The following is an 18,321-nucleotide window of genomic DNA, read 5'->3' on the forward strand; positions in this document are numbered from 1 at the left end:
TTTGCCATCAACTTTGGCATACAACAGTGTGAAGCAGGCAGGAGCACACTGACTGAAGCTGCCAGGAGCTGGCTAGAATGCAGACGTTTGGTTCCTAAATTGGGACTTTTCCCACTAACTGGCACCTTCTCTCTCTCTGGTTCAGTATTAAATATTCGAAGACAAGTTTTCCACCATTGAACGTGGAATCGCTAAACTGGGAAGGGAGAGAAATCCCTGGGATGTGGTGAAGCCCTCCTTGGACTGGGGTCAGGCATGTGCGTGCCCGCTGCTCTTACCGTCCAGGTGGCCGACTTGGCGGTGCTTGACTGCTGGAAGGACACGTCGAAACTGTGCGGGCCTGGGTAGTCGGTGTTGGAGGGGATGGCGGGTGATGGCGAGAGGGCATCGAAGGTGGAGCTGGGCTGCGCGTAGGGCGAGGGCGCCGTGACGCTGTTCTGCGCGTGGTCTGTGTTATAGGGACTGGTGGACGAGGAGCCGTTCTGAATCTGCTGGTCCATGCTGTTCAAGAGCCCCAGGTTCGTGTACTGTGGCTGCAAGGACACCCAGAAACCCCAATATTAGCCGTGGAAGCCACAGATCATTGCTCCAAAAAAAGGCATCCATGGGTGAATGCATTCTACAGAGATGGACTTCAGGTCGGAAACACTTCACATTCAAAGTAAAACCGTTGATTTTTGACAAACAGAGAAAACAAGAGAAGTCTGAGCATGTGTATGTGTGTGTAATGGCTTTTCCAGATCACTCAGCTCTCTGTGCCGCCTCTGGAGACTGACTTCCTAAAGAGCATTTGAAAGTAGAGGATATGCTTATTCACAAGCTAGGCAAAACGTTCCCAGTGCTCAGTAGCTGCTTAGGAAGTCTTCAAATGAACACCGCCTGTTATTCCATTTTGAGGTTGTTGGGGGGTGGTGGGGGGCATGTTACACAAAATGAGAAAGAGCACTTGGTAGGTATGTTCCAGAGGGGATTCAAGTGTTAAACTGTTGCATAGGGGGCAAAATCAAATGACCTTCGAATTTTTCTCTTAGTCTTACAATTCTACATTCTGTCCCAGAGTACCAATAGTGTATCACCCAGCCCCCTAAGGACTGGTTCCACAAAGCCTGGAGGATCATACGTAGCAGGGTTAGGGAGACCCAACTATGTATTTTAAAAAGTAACATGCTAGTAAATCATCCAAACTGGTCTAATTTTTTTTATTTGTTCTTTTATTTTCTTAATAGAAATTTATTCTTTTCTAGAGTAGAACATTTGTAAGAGAAATACCAACTAGTTATGAAGAAAATTCTATGCTCAATGTAATTAAAAAATACATTAGCTCACATATTTCCTTCTGCCAGATGTTTTTATGTCTTCTATGTGAATGGGCCCAAGCACAGAGTGAAAGTACTCAAGAACATATTTATGAAAGAATAAATTAATTTTGCCTCAGTTTACTGTATAGAAAACTTTACTGTATTACTATCAGAGAGGTAAAGCATTTGCCCTAGCATCCGCTAACACAACGACTGGGGCGTTCGGAGCTCAATCTTCTGGTTCAGAGTTCAGGGCTCTGCCCGTGCCATCAAAACTGTCAGCCTGAGTAGGCAAATCAGCCTATCGTCATTTCTAAACCTGAGCCAAAATGAACAGAAGGGGCAACCAGCTTATGGTACAGTTGTTTTCCCTCTGTAAAACCTTCCAACACATAGAGATCTTGTTTCATCAATCTAATGAACGAGAAAAAAAACCCAAAAGATTAAGGGAGTCCTATTCATACATATTTTTTTTAAAGGAAATAGGCCTAGCTCTTCAATTGAAATGTAACTGAGAGTCCTAGATTAAGTAAAACTATAGAGAAGAACAAACTTACAAAGAAATAGGAGCCAGGCTTATCTTTTTAAAAATTTCAAACTTTTAATTATTTTATTAATTATTATTATTATTATTTTCACAGGGGGAGGAGAAGTGGGCTCTGCCATTCCATTCAGTCCGGGGAGCATTTGTCTAAATGTTACTAGTCGCATGCCCATTCCATTACATTCATGCATTCGCATTCCACTGCCAAATGCCATGTCCCCATTTGCTCTTCAAATAACTATTAATCTCTTTACACTTATCCCCATGCTGACAAGAGCAGCTGTTTGTCTCGCCTTGTCTCCGCTCTGACTTCTATAGCTGCTACCCACTGCTTATCCACCATCTTCGGCTTTCTCTCCTGGTGAGTGTGGCCAAACTGCAGGTAAGACAACTAGGGGACAAAAAAATAAAACCTGATCCCATATAAATGGTCCCTACCCTGGCTGAACTACAGTTCTTAGGTATCCAAGCCTGAGGCAACAGCCTGGGAAGGGGATTGAGAAGATACTCTTTGTGTTGAAGTTAAGGGTCAGTATACAAAGCACTCCTGAACGTCCTGTAGGAATCAGATAATGCTTCCAAAGGCACGTGCCTCCCTACAGCAGTACAATTAGGGAGGCAGCCGTCCCTGACAAAAAGGACAAAGAAACTCACAGCACTTTCTCGCAGGCAGTAAAATGCCTGTTGGGCCACCCCCTTCCCTCCTGCTTCTAACTGCACAGAAGGAACCCCAGCTAATTGTGGGCTTGGATGAGAACAAAGACGCATGGGCCCCTTGATTTTTTTTTAACCCAATACAAATGAAGAAAAAAGTTTCGGGACTACACTTTAAAAGCCAGTGAGCAAACACTCTTCAATTCAACAAGGACTTAAAAAAAGGGAAAATTCCATGTAAGGGGAAAAAAAAAAAAAAATCTGCTTGCTTCTATTGTTTATTGAGTGGGTTCTGAACAGCAGGAGATCCATGTCCAGGGTGGTTTGGTGAAGGCCCGTATCCCCAAGGGGGTAGCAGGAAAATGTCCTTGACTTGGTGAACTTGGTCTGCCTCTGAGCCACCTGAGGAACCTGTGTTTTGAGCCAGGGTTTTTGGCCTTAAGGCAACATTTCCTCAGTCTCCCTTTGCAGTTCAAAGTATATGGTGACTCTGCTGCAATACATTTCTTTCTTCAAATCCTGCCATTGTTTTGTTGACCAACAATTAATGGGACCTCAAAATAAGCCATGCTACTTTGCATACTAACTGGCCTTCCTTCCTATTTCTCCTTGTGGGTGGGCCTGGACAAGGCTGGATCAGGCCAAAGGCCTCCCAGGCTGTTCTTCCACTGTCCTGAAACAGTGTTTGGTGCCATATAATGCCAAGGGTAAATAAGTCTGATTTAGGCACTGCTTTATCCCAGGGCTTCACTAGTGAAATTAATAAAACTTACCTGGGCAACTTGAAAGTTGGTTCCCAGAAAATATATTTCTGGTTTATAAATCTCCTGTTATGCTCATATAACATTAATAATTATCTGTCTTTGATGATGTGTTTAAACTGAACAGCAGAAAATAAGAAGGTCATACTTTCTGGGAAATTTTAAAGGAAGAAATCATTTTTAATGAGATGAAAATGTTTTAATGAATAAAAAAAGCTAATTACAATTTTGAAAAAGGGTTTAGGGTTTAGGCTGTATATTGCTATATGATTTCTTAAGTAAACTGATTTTATGGATATTAAGAAAAAGAAAGGGAAAATTCCATTTACTGAGGAGTCATGAAAGAGTCCTTTGCAATGAAAGTAAGACTGAAAAATTAAGAACCAACAAAAGCAGAAACTATATTTCAAAAGTCATTAATAGCACTGTGGGTACTGATGGGTCTACTTGCTCTGTCGCCCAGGCTGGAGTGTAGTGGCATGATCTCGGCTCACTGCAACCTCCACCTCCCGGGTTCACGCCATTCTCCTGCCTCAGCCTCCCGAGTAGCTGGGACTACAGGCGCCTGCCACCATGCCCGGCTAATTTTTTGTATTTTTAGTAGAGATGGGGTTTCACCATGTTAGCCAGGATGGTCTTGATCTCCTGACCTCGTGGTCTGCCCACCTCGGCCTCCCAAAGTGTTGGGATTACAGGCGTGAGCCACCGCGCCCAGCCTATCCTCATGTTTAGGCCTGATGGGTCTACTTTTAAGTGTCATAGTTTTAAATTACATACAGTTCCAGGTGAGATTTTATACATAAGAACAAGATCTGTTACCAATGCTAAATCCTCAAATAATATAACATAAAAGTATATTTCTTAGGATTGATGAGAAACAGCCTACTACACAAAATAAAAGTGGGAAAACACATTTCAATTGAAACTTTCTCAAGTAATACTTTACAGAAATATAAGCCAAGTAGTATACTCCATTGTCTCTTCCTGGAAAGCATAAAACCAACACTACTATCTTTGAATGTCAGCTTAAAATAAACAGACACAACAACAAACCCACCGAAGTCAGAACTGAGTGATTATAAATCCATTTACATACTTTTCTTAGTTTATTAAAAATCAATAAATCATGAGCCTGCCATTCGTTCTTTGGAAGTTAATTTTAAAAATATCTAAAGAAAATATTCTTATTTACTTATTCCTTTGATTTAAAGAAAGATCACCTGTGTTAACAAGGTACAATTGGAGGCCAAGGGTGGGCCATCATAGTCAAGAAGAACAAGTGTTACCCAGACGGGTCCAGCAAAACAATTTGTAGTGCTCAGTGCAAGATGAAAATGCAGAACCTCTTGTTCATAGGTTAAGAATTTCAAAATGATGATAGCAAAGCATTAAACAAAGAATGGTGCTTTTCTAAGATAGGGCTCTGTGTGACCAATTGCAGTTTTTGTGCCCATGAAGCTGTCCCAGGTCAAGTGAATAATATCTATCCCTTATTTTCTATCACAGCAAATCTGGTGGGGTAAAGGGAGCAGTACTTGTTGCCTTATTTACTGCCAATAATCTATAACAGAGGAGAGAAATGTGTATTATACTGGGATGTTAATGAAATGCTTATTGACCATGACAAGTCAAAGAGTCAGTCTCAGAGATTAGAACATGACACTTTCAAATCAGCCATAAAAACGGCCCTTGGAAGAAGTCCATAGAGCCCCCATGTCCCATATGCATGTGTTCCTTAGGAAACAAAAGTTATTGGCATATTTGAAGTGAAATAGGAAGTAGGTTCTCCCCTTCTAAACACAAGGTATCTTGATTTTGGAATAACTTTAACATACTCTGCAGACAGTCAAATAATGAGTGAATGGAAAACGTTAAAGGCAAAAATGAACACAACTTCTGTGATATCTACTGTGAACCTTCTAAAGTAAAATAAACCATTTCCTGTGATTCCAAACAGATGCTTCATTTCCTATAAAATAACTTTGAAATAGAAGACTCACCGCTTGGACCCTGGAAAATTTATTTGTAGTTATGATATATTCAGGTTCCTCACAAACTAGCTGATCTGACCACAGAAAGGATGAAGTACACCTTGGTCACAGGGACTTGACATATTCCATGCAATCACAGAACACCCTGAGGGCATTCTGAAACATACAGCTTGCATGTAGGTATAAAGATACCCAGGAGCTGAATCTCAAACTGTTTTCACCGTGAAGAAACAAAACTGTGTCAACATATATTGCTATAGCTCAATAATAAATAATTGGATTTATATTTACTTAAAGTTGATGATGTAATTATTTTCATATAAAAGTATTTAACATCGAAAAGGGATTCCAATGAAGCCATTTGACCAGTGCAATAGAAATAGAGATTTTCCTGTAACTTGTGTTTTTGAAAATCTCTCTCCACCAATTTATCTATCAAATATGTATATTATTTTCTTTGAGATGGAGTTTCACTCTTGTTGCCCAGGCTGGAGTGCCTTGGCTCACCGCAACCTCCGCCTCCCAGGTTCAAGAGATTCTCCTCCCTCAGCCTCCCGAGTAGCTGGGATTACAGGCAGGTGCCACCACAACTGGGTAATTTTGTATTTTTAGTAGAGATGTGATTTCTCCATGTTGGTCAGGCTGGTCTCGAACTCCCGACCTCAGGTGATCCACCTGCCTCGGCCTCCCAAGGTGTTGGGATTACAGGTGTGAGCCACTGCACCTGGCCAAGAGAATTTTTAAAAACGTTCTCTTTTTCAGATATTACTATGTATAATAGTAAATTTATGACACTGTAGCAACAATAGCCAACAATATATAGTAAGAGATTATTAAAAAATGGGATAGGGACCAAATCAGAGATAGAAGAGATTACTGATGGGATATATAATCATAATTTATCTCGATTCAACCAGACGTTTGTTACAAGATACAATAGCATTCCCAAATTTCACTTGGAAGAAACTGTATTTATAATCCATGAGTGACTGTTAGATGAGGCTAGGGGATTGAACATGCTTCAGTACTCCTTACACTCCTGTATGGATCTTAGTAATGCAAAAGAACTCTGAACTTAGACTTGTTTACATGGAGTCTAAGTCCCAACACTGCCACGAGTGTGCTGTGCACCCCTGGGCAAGGTAGCTGAACAACTTGTGGACCTTAGTTTACCATAATCCAAAGTCTATGTAAAATTGAGGAGACTGAATTTGAGGATTCAGTGAGAGGGAACTCCAGTTCTAACATTCTGTGACTTATGGCCATCCTCATCTGTGAGGCTATGTTAAAACAATGCTATGAGACCGCTTTTGAAACAGTTTTCTGAGGTAACTGTTCTCTCTCTATACAGATGTCCCTGGCCAAACTTAGAAATCTGAAACATTTTAGGCAGCACATGCAGTTTCCTCGGCTGATAACCACTTTTCACCTGAGGCTTCACGGAGGTGCTTTTATGAACATTCTACAGCCCCTCATGGGTAAAGAAAACAGCTTTACTTCATGACCCTGGCTTTAAAAGCATTCATTCAATTATACTTCAGCAGAGAGTACTGCATTTCCATCCCCAAATATCAGCAGGATAGTGACTTTTCAACAAGCACTGCCTAAGGGAGACATACTTGTCATTTTTTCGTCTTCTACCACCTGCCCCACCTCAGAGAATGATGGTTTCTTTTATGCTAGAATTAAACACAATTGACTTACAGTGTTCTACTCCAGGTTAAGAAAAGGTCTTGGTATAAAAATGTCAAGTTAAAACAGCATCTTTCCAACTGAAGAATTTATTTAGCATCACGTTTTTCTCAAAACCAGATTTTATTAGGTAAAAACATATTTCACTCATTTTGTTTTCTGAAATTATTCTAAAAAGTGAATACTTAATATATACTCACATTACAAAGAACAAAATATAAGAATAAAGTATTTAAGCACACCCAAAACTATCAAGACTGTAAGCAGAGAGTTCACTAGATGTCCTGTGTTCTGACACAGTGTCAAGATTCCTTTGAGCGCCAAGATTCCATGATGTAGGATAAAGAGCTCTAGAAGCCCCAACAGCAGGTGAGGCAAATAAATACAAAGTTGGCTGATCAGGTGGACAATAATGTCAACAAACATTAGATACAGCATTTGAAAAGACAGGAAGTGTGAAAGGTATTAAAGTTAAAACTTGATCCAAATGCAGCTAAATTAACATGTGTAGAACTCAGTTAAGAAAAATAAACTTTTCAATTCTATTATTTTAGTACATACTCCTATAATAATCATGACAAATCAACAAAATGAAAATCAGAAGGCATCTCAATCCTGAAAAAAAGTAGTATCATTTTATGTCAAAGAAGTATTAAACTAAGCAGAAAGCAGGATAGAATTTTAATATTTAATATTTTTAAATTCTGGTATTAGGGGAATATTCAGAATTTCAGTTTATTCAAAGTGAATCAAAATAGGTTTGAAGAGATTTTCAATCTATAGCAATCAATATGTTTTAATAACTCTATATGGCAGATGTGGTAATATTAAAAGAAGAAAGTACATAGTAATAAAATTCTTCAATGAATGTTAACCCATCTTTATGTTAAGCATTCCATATTGCCTTTAGAAGCTCAGCAGTAATGCATACTTGGTTTTGAAAGTGAGCTTAAAAATATTTTAAAAATAACGTTGGTAGTATATTTGTCTAGTTCTTATCCTAAATTGTGACTTAAAACAATGGGGTGATTAAATGTGGTTAACATTTCATCACAGAAAATAAGCTTTAGTTACCATGACATGACACTGAAGACATATCAATTTCAGTAAAGTAATGGTGACTATCAGGAGTAAAAAAATGAAATAAAAATAAATTTTAAAACTCTGAAATCTACTTATCATCCATCTTCCATCCCCTCTATAAAAGAATAGGAGTTATTACTTCTACTCTTATTAATTCTCTTACTGAGTTCTAATTATGTGTCTCAGAGTGTTCAATTGCTTTGCAGGGTTTTACTTATTTCTCATGAGATACATGGCATTAATATCTATGTTTTATACACGTTTTATAGATGAGGAAACTGAAGTTCCACAAGATTAAGTAACTTGCCCAAGGTAGTGAGAAGAACCTGGATGTAAAACCAGTAAATCTGGCTCCAGAACCCGCTTTCCTAAGTAGCTTTCATTCTGATTGCAGGTAAATAGGAATCACTCACATTTCTGCCTGGAATTTTTATCTAAAAGTTACAATCAAGAAAAGCACACTTCTTTTATTTGCTTTTTTTTTTTTTTTTTCCCCACTCATTAAAGACAGGATATAAAAAGTTTCCCCCTTCTTAGTCAGAATGGGTATAATTGCAAAGGGTCAGAGACCCAACTCCTTGTAGCTACCACTTGAAAGGCATTGCAAATCTGATCTTGTCACTCTGAAGCTTAAATTCCTTGAGCAGCTCCCTATACTCCTAGAATAAAGGCCTCAGGTCTTTAACGTGGCCTGTGAGGCACTATTTGAAACTCTGCTTTGGCCAAATAGAACTTTCTTCATTTTTTTAAAGGCTTACTCCTTCAGTCCTCAAGTCTTTTGCACATGCCAGCTGTTTTCCAATTCATTGTTCAACCTTTAGCTCAAATGTCATCTCCCAGAAGTCTTCTTTGACTGTTCAGATTATTCTCTTGTTCCACGTTTTCCTAGCACTTTCCCTTTGTATCATATAATCATAATAGAAATTAACTATATGTATAAACTTTTAAAAAATGTTGGTCTTCTCTGCTAGGCAATAAGTTAATGAGAGAATATATGTGGCTTATTTAGTACTGAACCCCCAATACCTGGGATAATGCTGAAACATAATAGATGCTCAGGAAATAGTTCTCGAAAGAATAAATGCAAACCACTTCAAAATAAAAATGACTTGCAGAAAGTATCTCTTTTATTCTAATACAACTAAGCATTTATTTTATCCTGAAGTAAGTCTGTGTCCAAATTTGATTCATTTCTTTATATGCTACCGTCAGACAAATGTTATAGTGCATCACTAAATAATCTCGATGATCTTTGCTTTTTGTTTAGCTTTGTCTTGGTAGGTGGGAATTGTGCTTTTAGCTTCAGCTTTTATGGGAACTAGTAGCAGAACAGCCAGTCCTGTCACTCACAATGCAATGAGTAATACTTGGTAGCTCACACCTAGCTGGGAAGTTTATTAATGAGCTTCTACTTCCTTAAAACAAACACATACACACTTTTGTGCCAAGGCAGTGTTTTCTAACCTGATGTTCTAGGTTTTGTTTCTAATGCATCTAGGTCAGCAATAAGAAGCCATATCTTTGTGGTCATACAATTATTCACTTCTTACTGTTCACTTCTTACTGATGGTACACATGGCCAAATGCAGGTTGCTTTTGAAAAGAAACCACCCCAAAACAAGCTTAGAGAAAGACATTTAGTTTCTGGTAGATAGGCCACAAAATTGGTCCCTCCCTGCCTAATTTCCATGATTTTATGCCCAGTTAGCCAGAATTCAGTTTAGAAAAAAGCCATAATTAATAGTTTACAAATGTATGTTTAAGGAACTGAGATTATAGCTTATCAGACTTATAAATCCTTTCTTGCAAATGATATAAATTTATGCTCCAATATAACAAACACTCAAAGGTTGAAACACTAGTTTTTATTTGCGACTGGAAAACTGAAGCTTGAAACAAGGAGTGTACTACTCAGTCTTGTTAGTCTATAGGTATTCAAGTGGGGAACACTGTTTCATGAGTTCTAATTTGCTTTTGTTTGTCAAATTCTGTGCTGATTGCTGCTTTTTAAATTACATTTGAGATAATTAAAGTTTTTAGTGATTACTTTGCAATTAGATATGGTGACTTATATAACATTGGAGTGTTCCTCTCAGCTGTCACTTCAACTGCAAAATAAAACTGAAGTTTTGAGCTATGCAGAAGACATGCCTTACTTTTGAAAAGACACTCATCTTATTCATTTTATTCTATTTATCCTATTATAAAAGATATGAGCATAAACAAAAAAGTTGGAATACCACGTTTAAGAGAAAAATTGCTTTGAGATTTCTCAGACATCCTTTAGTGATAACACTATAGAGAATTAAAAGGAGAGAGCGTTTGCAAATCATCAAGCTTATTCACCCAGATCAAACTACCTCCATCTCTGGTGAGGACAGAGAGACCTGCAGGGGATAAGCTGAATCAAGGGAACAGTGCAGATGCAAGGAAACACTTTTAAAGAGGGCCTGCAAAGCAAGATAAAAATCTAATCTTTTTTTTTTTAAAATCAAACACATTCTCTGTCCTTATGAGTAATCAATTATATGAAAGCAGCACATACTTTACAGTAATTACTTGATACTGTACAAGTCATCTGCCCTGTCTTTTAAAAACTTGTTATTTAAAAGATAATGGAAATAATATTGGGCTTATTAAAACAAACAAACAAACAACAACACGACTTGCAAGATGTAAAGGAAAACGATACAATTTGGTTAGCTGCAGAACATATAGATAGCAGAGTGGCTAACATGGTGAAACCCCGTCTCTACTAAAAATACAAAAAACTAGCCGGGCGTGGTGGCGGGCGCCTGTAGTCTCAGCTACTTGGGAGGCTGAGGCGGGAGAATGGCGTGAACCCGGGAGGCGGAGCTTGCAGTGAGCCGAGATCACGCCACTGCACTCCAGCCTGGGAGACACAGCGAGACTCCGTCTCAAAAAAAAAAAAAAAAAAAAAAAAAAAAAAAAAAAAAAAGAAGAGGCTTGTATAATATGTGGGCTCGCTTTATTTATTTGTGTGCAAAAGTCAATTACAAACAGCCTTTTAAGTATATACAATACACCATATATTCCTAGGTGAAGATATCCCTTCAAGCGACAGCAACAGATGCATGTTCTCATCACATTCAGGGAGCGTTACTGAGTGGCCCTGTAGGGGATACAGAGATAAGCATAACACATCCTCTACCCTCCCAGAGTCTTCAGTCAAAGGATAGGGAGGAAGGATCTGGTGCACACAGAGAGCAATGAGGAAGAAACAGAGTCAAAGAGTTCAGAGGATGGACGTGTTATCCTGAATGGGGGAATCTGAGAACTTTTTCAGGGTGAAGTTTCTCCCCAGCCCGGCTTCATGACTGGAAAGGATTTGACCTGGAGATAAATATTTGGGGGTGAGGTACTGGAGCGAAGAACGAAGGCAGAAAAGCCCTCTTCTCTGAAATCGCACCATTCTGATTTTTAGCCTTTCAAGCATTTGGGGATTGTCTGTTGAAATAATTTCCCAGGCCTAAGGCTTATGAAGAGCTTTCTGCCTCATCCAGTATTACTGTTTCTCTTTATGTGTGTCTTGTGGAGTCCTCAACCTCAGTCTGTGGCGGAGTCTCACACGGTCTATTTAAAAGTAATCATGCCATTCCCCAAACATCTGATGTTGCCCTTTGAGAGGGTAATGGTTTTCCTTTTAATTCTGATTCCATCAATAGAGTGACACTAATCCAGACTGATTTGAGTAAACAGGGCATATTCCCCATTGTCTCTGTGATCTGAGAAAGAATAAACTTGAGAAAGATCACTGGCTGGATTGGAAATGGCCCCTTTGGGTGTTTTGCGCAAGCTTAAAAGGAAAAAGAAAATGCCTGTACAGAGTTCTTTCCAAGGCAAGCTCACTTCGGGGGTGGTAATTCTCATAGGGGTATTATACTAAACTGCACCTATTAGTGGCTTTAGCACCAATAAGAAAGTAGAACTATTTCTTTTGTAGTGTTTCCAGCATAGCTGACAAGAGTGTTTCATAAATTTCCGCCTCTGGCAACACACCACAGCTTGACTCAAAATTCCCTCTTTCAGCTTGTATAAGGAAATCTTTTTGCCATTTAAGAAATACAGACAAGATGCAATTCAGATTACAAGTTTTGCATGAAATATCAATTTATGTTACACACACATTCACTAACATTCCAAAAATGTTTTATTCTTGCCAGTTATTCCCTCACCTAGAACCAACATGTGCTCTATCTTAACCCCAGTTACTGAATTTTAAATTGACAGGTGAACATTATCTGGTGAAGCCATCTCAGCTCGAATCCATACAATCATCCATTTGTACTTTGTCTTTGAAAAAGAAACGTGAACAATTTAAAAATCAGAATATATAAAGTTAGTCCATATCAAACATGAAATCAATCAACTTAGAAATAAGAAATTTATATATATATATATTTTTTGCAGAAAATGGAAAAGAATAGTTTTTGAATAGTATAGGTGCTATATTCTCAGACCAACTAAGGACATCAACTGTGGGGAAGTATAAAGTAAGACTTTTGAAAAGATTTTACAGACACTTCATAGAACTACTTATTTCTTTTAAGGAGGTTGTATTTAGTGGAACCTCACTGTTTCCCCTAATGTCTGTAGGACAATCATATGCTAACATTCAATGCTTTCAAATTCTGCTTTATGGAAGTGGAGGATTAGGTTGCTTAAAAAAGAGAAAGAAATGAGTACAAGCTTCGATGTCTCCTCATTTACCTTGAAGCCCAGTTCTCCTCTTATCCACTCCCTTTGGCTTTAAATCAAGTCACTGATTCACCCCTTCCTCTCGCCATGGCTTACCCTCACCTGCCCTATTATTATCTCTTCAATTGCCCACATGGTCTTCTTGGGTGAGATGAAAGTGATGAAGGAGGCTGTGGAAAGGGAGAATATTGATGTGTGGAAAAGACGTGTCTTCTCCCAATATTTATCTTCATATATTACATCTTACGTATATATCCTTGTCCCAAAATCAAATTAAAAAATTTTATGGCAAAGATAGTATCTTAAATTTTTGTTGTTTTTTACTTGGTGCAGTTGGTTTTTAAATGGGATATTCACATTTCCTTCTGCTCTGTTATTTACTTCCCAGCTGGGATTCTCATTTTGAATAAATGTCTTATATTCAGCTTCAGGATTACTATTTGCATTTAGAGCAGTGACCAGAGAAAAGACTTCTGGTCCTATTTCTAAGACGACTATTTAATAAGTAAAATCAACTCATAATAAACAGAGCAAGTCAGTGTGAATTTTGTTCCTAGCTTTGATTAGTTTTAAAATGTCATTACTAAGTCCCTATAAATGATAAGACACCATATCTGTCTCTGTAGAAGTCTAAGGAATGGGAAAAGGTAATTCTCAACTTTTCAGCCCAAGGAATCATTCAGGCTAATTTTTTTTCCCTTCCTGCAAGATGTCACTCACCATCCCTAGAGTATGTCAAGTTTTGAATCTTGAATTCTGAACAACAGTCACACTTTTAAAACACACATAGGTTTCCGCTTTTAGTGAGATCAATATTCCAATTAACTTTTGTTGCTATTTCGACAAAAGCGTTCCATTTTGACATAAATAGTAAATACATATCAGTGTTTAAACCAACACATTTTCTTTTTAAATCAATATACTATGTTCCTTCATCTTGTCTGGCACAGTCCTCCCTTGTATTTTTATTCATTTTATCCCCTCTAAATAGAATGTCTTTGCTCCCCTCATTCCTCATCTGAATTTCAGTTCTCAAACCATATAAAATATTACCTTTATCATAAACAGTTTAAACTCTATTTCACTCTTTTAAAACTTGAGATATCTTGGTTATACTGGAGTCATTTATGAACCCCTCATATACTCCCTCAGGTTATGAATTCACTGAGGTTAGAAGCTGTGAATTACTAATTTCTTCTTTCTTCACAGTGCATATCACAGTGACTATTATTAGTTTTCAGTAACTGTTGGATTGGAAGGAAGTGCTTCCTTTAGTGGGGGAAATAATCAAAATGGTTTGTGGTTGGTACTTCAAAATCATTGTGTCTGGCTTACAGCCAAGTTTATACTATTTCATTTTGGGGTGGAGTGTTAGGGTGTGGAAGAGAATGAAATAAGGAATGGGGTCTTTACAGCGTGATTATATAATTTATCTTCCAAATGGGACAGTTTGGAAAGTGAAAAGGTGTGCTATTAGTAATTATGCTAGAATAGCAGGCATAAATAAAGACCAAACAAGACCATTATTTCCCAATTTGTCTATGGCAGGGACCATAGTTATTAAAAAGAGCACTGGGCAGAAAATACACAGGTTGTATGAGACTTTAGAAACAATCCATTTGTATCCTTCCAAAGGTTCCAGAGAAGTGATAGATATTTCTGCAAAACAGGCAGCCAATGTGCAATGCAGAGAAATGCATTTTCATACTTCTAGGCAATCTCAAGCAAAGCCATTTATTCTCCCTGTGCTCTCTAGTAGAGCTCTAATTACACAATGACACCATTCCTCTGTTCAAAATCCTTCCATGGCTTGTCAATGTCACTATAATAAATGTACTCTCCTCTCAGTGTTATGGTCATCTCTGAGCCACTCTACCTTGCATTTCCAACTTTATTTCCTGATTGTCTCATAATTTCAGTTGCATTTGAACTATTTGATGCTTCTGAGTGTATCAGCATTCACTCCTCACCCCCCTTCCCTTTGCTGATGCTTATTTCTTCACCTAAAATCCTCCTTCCTTCTTATATTTCTAGAACTTGGAAATTTCGATCTATCCTTCCAAGTGCAGCTTCATCTTACATATGCATGTAGACTTTCTTGACCCTCCTACATCATAGGCTCTCTTTCCCTTTGATGCTTTATATTATCTTGCTCACACACTTAAAAATCTCTCCTGTATTATAATTGCATTCATATTAGACTCATTCCCCCAGTGAACTATAATCTTCTTAGTGTAGGAATTGTTTAATGATTTTTTAGATCCTGTGTACCATTTTACATATAACTGATGCTCAGTAAACATTTTTTTAAGAGTCAGTCAGTTCTCCTTCTAACCTGTTTCTCTTTCTTAATACTACTTTTCATGAATATTGACAATGTAGCACTTAATCAAAAAGTATAAGTAAAAATTATAAAATGTTTAGAGAGGTGGCCCATTAATAAGCCACATTTCACTATTTTCTTGGGCCCACAAATTGCATCCTTAAGATTAGGAATAAGATTTAAAACTTAACTTTTGAATCAAATGTTTCACTTTGACACTTGAATCCATTCTCTTCCAGACCCAAAATGTAGTACTCTATTGGATACCATTCGTAGGTTCCACTAAATTGGCACTGGACAATAATGCTATATTAGTCATCTGACGTTTTCCTCAACATACATCTAAAGAAAATTGAGTGCCCACTTGGGTTTAACAAGTTTTTATCTTCAAAATAGTAAAACTTACAAATTGTGGAAATCATCAAGTTGTTTTCCACAGAAGTATTTTTTGTTACCTGTATTCATTCTATTTGTTGATATAAAACAATTAGAAATTTAAAAATATTCAACAGGAGAAAAAAGTACTAGGAAGGAAGGATTTTTACCTGTGCCCCTCTTTTCTACCAGCTCAGATTCCACCCAAAGCAATCATATGCACATCAAAGAAAACCAGGGTGTATTTGTGGTAACGTATTTCTCAACTGTTTGATCCAAATCCCTTTTTAAAATCTCATGACATTAGATATATACTCCCTTTCTAGGCAGAATGCAGAATCTAAATTCTGTACATAGTCATTGAGGAATGTTTTAGCAACTCTGCATTCAGAAAATGTATGTGTAATGAAAAAGAAACCAATTTTTTGATTGCTCTAGAAAATCTAGACATCCATTGATGCTTTCTGTTGTACCTGTGACATCCTGTTGAGAATCACTGCTCTTCTAAAAAGCAAACCAAACCAAACATGGTTTTCCTTATCGAGGTAAAGGATAAGTGATTTATTATCTCAAAATCATTTTTCCCCCGTAGTAGTGAAGGAAGGAATGATGTGCGATCTGTGATCTAAGATGTCTTTCTCCTAGTTCCCTCTGGGCTCGAGGACAACCAACTGTAAAACAAGTAGTACAATTTATGGCCACAGCATGGAGTAAGGAATACGACGTGGCAGACATGAATTAAACCTGCAGCTTCTGCTTCTCACCCACTGTGCTTTTTCCTATGACAATAAATAGCTCAGAAGCACAACATGGGGCAGCTTAATACATTTATTAACTATCAACAGAAAACTCACACCCATATTTTTTAAACGGTTAAGTCAGTAGAAATAGTACTAGGGGCTGGGCGTGGTGGCTCACACCTGTAATCCCAGCACTTTGGGAGGCCGAGACGGGCGGATCACGAGGTCAGGAGATCGAGACCATCCTGGCTAACACGGTGAAACCCCGTCTCTACTAAAAAAAATACAAAAAAACTAGCCGGGCAAGGTGGCGGCGCCTGTAGTCCCAGCTACTCGGGAGGCTGAGGCAGGAGAATGGCGGGAACCCGGGAGGCGGAGCTTGCAGTGAGCCGAGATCCCGCCACTGCACTCCAGCCTGGGAGACAGAGCGAGACTCCGTCTCAAAAAAAAAAAAAAAAATAGTACTAGGACAGGAAAGATGTTTTTTCCTAGACCAAGCAGACACAGAAATCAATTAAGTGAGAATGACCTGGGCTACAGGGAGTTTACCCTGCTGCCTCCACACTTTTTTTCTTGCATTCCACTGGCTTTGTACAACAGTTCTTCATGGAAACTTTTTTGGAGTGCCTACTATGAATCATCCCATCACTCCTGGGTATTAAAAAGAAAGTGGCTGAGTAAAGGGAACACAATCATATACATACAGCTCTCTCAACTACAGAAAGAAAAATCATTAACCCTGATTTGTAAAATGAGGTGTTTCCATATATGAACCTTGATTTCCCATTTAGTTCTAAAATACTGTAACCCATTTACCAAAGTGTCTTTCCTTCATCATGTAACACCCCGGATGAGGAATTTTAGTAAATATCTCTTTCTAAGAAGGAGTTTCAGATCCTCCCACTCACACATACACATACACACACTTACACACACAGCCCTGTTTTGTTTCGTTTTTCCAGAAAGTTGAAGTTAAAACTTGGTCTGTGAAGAAGCTCCTTTCTTTTGGCCCTCTCTCTCTCTAAGTCTGAGACCGTTCCCAGAGGCTCTGTCTTTCCTAGCCTAGCACTGGGGAGTGGAGCTTGCTTGTGGCCTCTCCACTGTACCCAAGGGTAGTGCCTTCAGCCTTGCCTGTTATATCCTGCTCATGTTCTCCTCCCTTCTGGAACCTTTCCTATTAATTAGCAGCTCCCCCAAATCCAGATCTGCTAGGGGTTGGGGAAGAATTCAAAAGTTATGGAAGAAGCAGTAGAGAAGGAGCAGTGTTCTTATATCGTTTTTGAGTTACCAATTCAAAGAAATTGCTAGCAAATTACTATACATTTATTTGAAGTCAAAGAATGGGTTACAGTTTTTAAATAATTTTCACTCTTACAGAAAGTTTTATACCTTTTTCATTTTTAATCTACCCAGTGTTTAACAATTCTTGTGTGATAACCGTAGATTGCTTTTTCTGTATTGACAGTTACTAATACACATAAATCCCCACACATTATAACTTTTATATTAAATGTATGGTTCTCAGAGCCATGTGGTCCCAGGCATTTCATATACTCAGATGTAGCACTGAATTTTTACAGAGGACTAGATATGAAAGCATAATCCTGAATAGAAAGAGAGCTGTTTGTACGTAATAGAATGGAAGTCAAGCCATGAAATTATGACCTAATACATGCACTGGTGGAAGGATATGAAAGTCATGCAGGCAATATGCAAAAAGACATAGAAAGGTAGGGAAGTGCGGCCATGTTTTTTCACAGATATTTTTTGTCGACCTTAGCGGCATTCCAATAGAAAACAGACAAGTGATGCCTTTTGTGGCTCTTGATTACATATTTATCTGAAGTTTTGAAAAACTAAAACCTGTGTATAAAACTACTTTCTTTCATAAGCTGCCATATTCTCACAAACAACACGACTCTTTTGCCTCCATAAAAGGAAATAATTTCTACAAATATCCTCTAATCACAACATGAATGCAATTGCTTTCTTTCACAACATTATATTTAACTTAAAAAATAATCATTTCTTGCCACTTTACATCAACCTTGTGCTTCACTTAGAGATATCAATGAACAGACTTTTGCTTCTCCCATTTGATTTACAAGATCCTAGGTGGCTTATAAATACTGTATGTGAAA

General features: G+C 38.1%; 1 protein-coding gene across 12 annotated transcripts in view; it reads right to left on the reverse strand.

Annotated features, from left to right (window-relative positions):
• LOC105470866 (tumor protein p63) overlaps positions 1-18,321 on the reverse strand; it is a 275,494-nt gene that overhangs the window by 89,014 nt on the left and 168,159 nt on the right. For all 12 annotated transcript variants that reach the window (XM_011723142.3, XM_011723136.3, XM_011723139.2 and 9 more), the window contains one exon: positions 279-533. In XM_011723142.3, the coding sequence (XP_011721444.2) occupies positions 279-533 (255 nt within the window). The remainder of the gene's footprint in view (positions 1-278; positions 534-18,321) is intronic.

This window comes from Macaca nemestrina, chromosome 2 (genome assembly GCF_043159975.1).
Source record: "Macaca nemestrina isolate mMacNem1 chromosome 2, mMacNem.hap1, whole genome shotgun sequence".
Taxonomy (NCBI): Eukaryota; Metazoa; Chordata; class Mammalia; order Primates; family Cercopithecidae; genus Macaca; species Macaca nemestrina.